This window comes from Hipposideros armiger, unplaced genomic scaffold, assembly GCF_001890085.2.
Source record: "Hipposideros armiger isolate ML-2016 unplaced genomic scaffold, ASM189008v1 scaffold_167, whole genome shotgun sequence".
Classification (NCBI taxonomy): Eukaryota; Metazoa; Chordata; class Mammalia; order Chiroptera; family Hipposideridae; genus Hipposideros; species Hipposideros armiger.
Window position 1 is genome coordinate 50,515 of NW_017731517.1, and position 2,097 is coordinate 52,611.

Consider the following 2,097-nt stretch of genomic DNA (forward strand, 5'->3'; position numbering starts at 1 on the left):
GCTGTGGTTCATGTCTGTCCCTGTGTCCTGGTCTGCGAGCTCCTCACATGAGGTCAAGTCCTCACCTGAGTCATTTCTCTGTCCACAGCACCTTGCCCAGTTTCTGGTTGGCGCCCATCAGTGCTGAGTGGGTGAATGGGGCCAACCGGGAAGGCGCTGGTGAGGGGAGGAACCGTGGCTTGGCCGCTGCCTGGGCAGCAGCCCAGCGCCCCGCGCCCCGCGCCTCAGTGGTGTCAGAGTGGGTTTGTTGTATTCACTGGGACTGTGGTTGTGAAAGAAGGAAAAATTACAAACATCATCAAGTGAAGCTCGATAAACTCTTCGTTACTTTGGTTTTGGTGATGGTATCAATTACAGAGCAGGCACATTGGGGTCGCTGCCTGTGTTCTAGTCTGCACTCCGTCCCCCAGAGGCTCTGAGACCTCAGGAAAATGCCTGACTTCTCGGGGCGTCAGCTTCCCCAGCTTTCAAAGGTGGAGCTGACTGACGTTGGGCTCCTGGCGACACTCAGGTTTTCTAAGTTCATGGAGCGATGAGCAGGTGAGTGGCCTTCGGGAGCACCCAGGACTGTGGCTGCAACACAGCCAGGTGCTCTCACTGGGCCCCGCTGGCTTCGCTCAGGCAGCTCCCTCCGGTCAGGTCAGGTCAGGTCACAGGGGGGCCGCGTCCCGTCCTGCGTGCTCATCGTCTGTTCCAGAGCCTCGCACGGGCTTCATTCTTAGCTCTCTTCGTGGTTAAAATCTCAGTCGTAAATTCACTTTCGCTTCGCAGAGGCTGGGGGTGGGTAGGACCACACCTGTCCTGCTTCCTGAGCGGCTAGAGAGCTGGGCCTCCTCCTGGCTCCCAGCTCCCAACACACCTCACCCTCCCCGCCTTCCGGCTGCTTTGGTAGATGACCTGTCAGAGGATTGAAGAGTGGAAAGGGACTCGGATGCTCACTCTTGCTTCTCCCCACAGGTCACCAAGGAGAACAGAAACCGCCTTTTGCCAGATATTGTGACGTGTGTGCAGAGCGGCCGGAAGTGAAGCCGGTCTGTGTCACCGCTTTCCTGCACGTGGAGAAATGTGCATGTTCCCGAGGAGCCTGCCCAGTGCCCTGCCTGTCAGGGTTTGTGCCTGTGGGCTCGTCAAGAGCCTGACAGCTGTTTCCCATCAAGTGTTTAAAGGCTCGAATTAGCCTTAATGCTGGATTGACTCTAAGACTAACCATCCACTGGGATTTATTTATGCCAAGAGATTTCTGTTTATTTCCTCTTGCAGTTGTGCGTATGATTTGGGTAAATATGAGATGAGAAGTGGTTTTCAGAGTATTCAGTGGAATCTGCCCCCACTGAAGTTTATAAGTGTGTTCAGGAAGGGGGGCCCCACCACCTCATCAGCTCTGTGTGTCCTGAGCACCAGTCCCTCTCCAGGTGCAGCTGCCGTCCTGTGCAGCTTGAAGTGATGTTATTTGATTTTTAAAAATTATGATTTCAAAAGCAAACAATTTAGATTCTCCCCACCCATCTCTTACTGTTTACTGCTTACTACATTAAAAATTAATGTGCTGGTTGCAGACACGTGAGTCCTTGTGTGGGAGGTATGAACAGCCTTGGAAATCAGAGCATTTGAGACCGTGCTCCGCAGTCTATGTTGTCAGTTTAGCTCAAGTAAATTCTTACTAAAAGTAAAGAAAGAAATGGTGATGGCGTTTGGTACCCAGCAGGCCCGGGCCTGGGGGCAGCTCAGAGCCCCACTTTGGCCATGTTCCAAAACCTCTCTGTGCCTCGTTTCCCTTCCAGAAAAGGGGGGAGATGAGTGTGGTCACAGGAAGGTGATGGCACGTCGTGGAAGGAAGGTGTCACCAGCTATCTGCATCGTGCCCTGGGAGCGTCCAGGGGTGGGGCGACGAGAGGTGGCCCATGCAGGGCTCTGAGAAAATACTGCTGACACCCCAGCATTCATAGAGGGTAAAAACTGCCCTCGAAGGGTTGATGGTTCTGGAGTGATTAATAGTTTTTGGTCATTTCTGGTGAAGATCAATGAACTTCCAGTATTTAGCAACTAGCGTTAGCTACAAAGCTGGCTGGCATTAATGCCAGGTGTGCTCATCTGTAC

General features: G+C 53.1%; 1 protein-coding gene across 1 annotated transcript in view; it reads left to right on the top strand.

The window, feature by feature from the left end:
* NTPCR (nucleoside-triphosphatase, cancer-related) overlaps positions 1–1,555 on the top strand; it is a 28,926-nt gene extending 27,371 nt beyond the window's left edge. Inside the window, exon 5 of the mRNA XM_019651836.1 lies at positions 958–1,555. Within this exon, the coding sequence (XP_019507381.1) occupies positions 958–1,026 (69 nt within the window). The 3' untranslated portion in view covers positions 1,027–1,555. The remainder of the gene's footprint in view (positions 1–957) is intronic.
* The last annotated feature ends 542 nt before the right edge of the window (positions 1,556–2,097 follow it).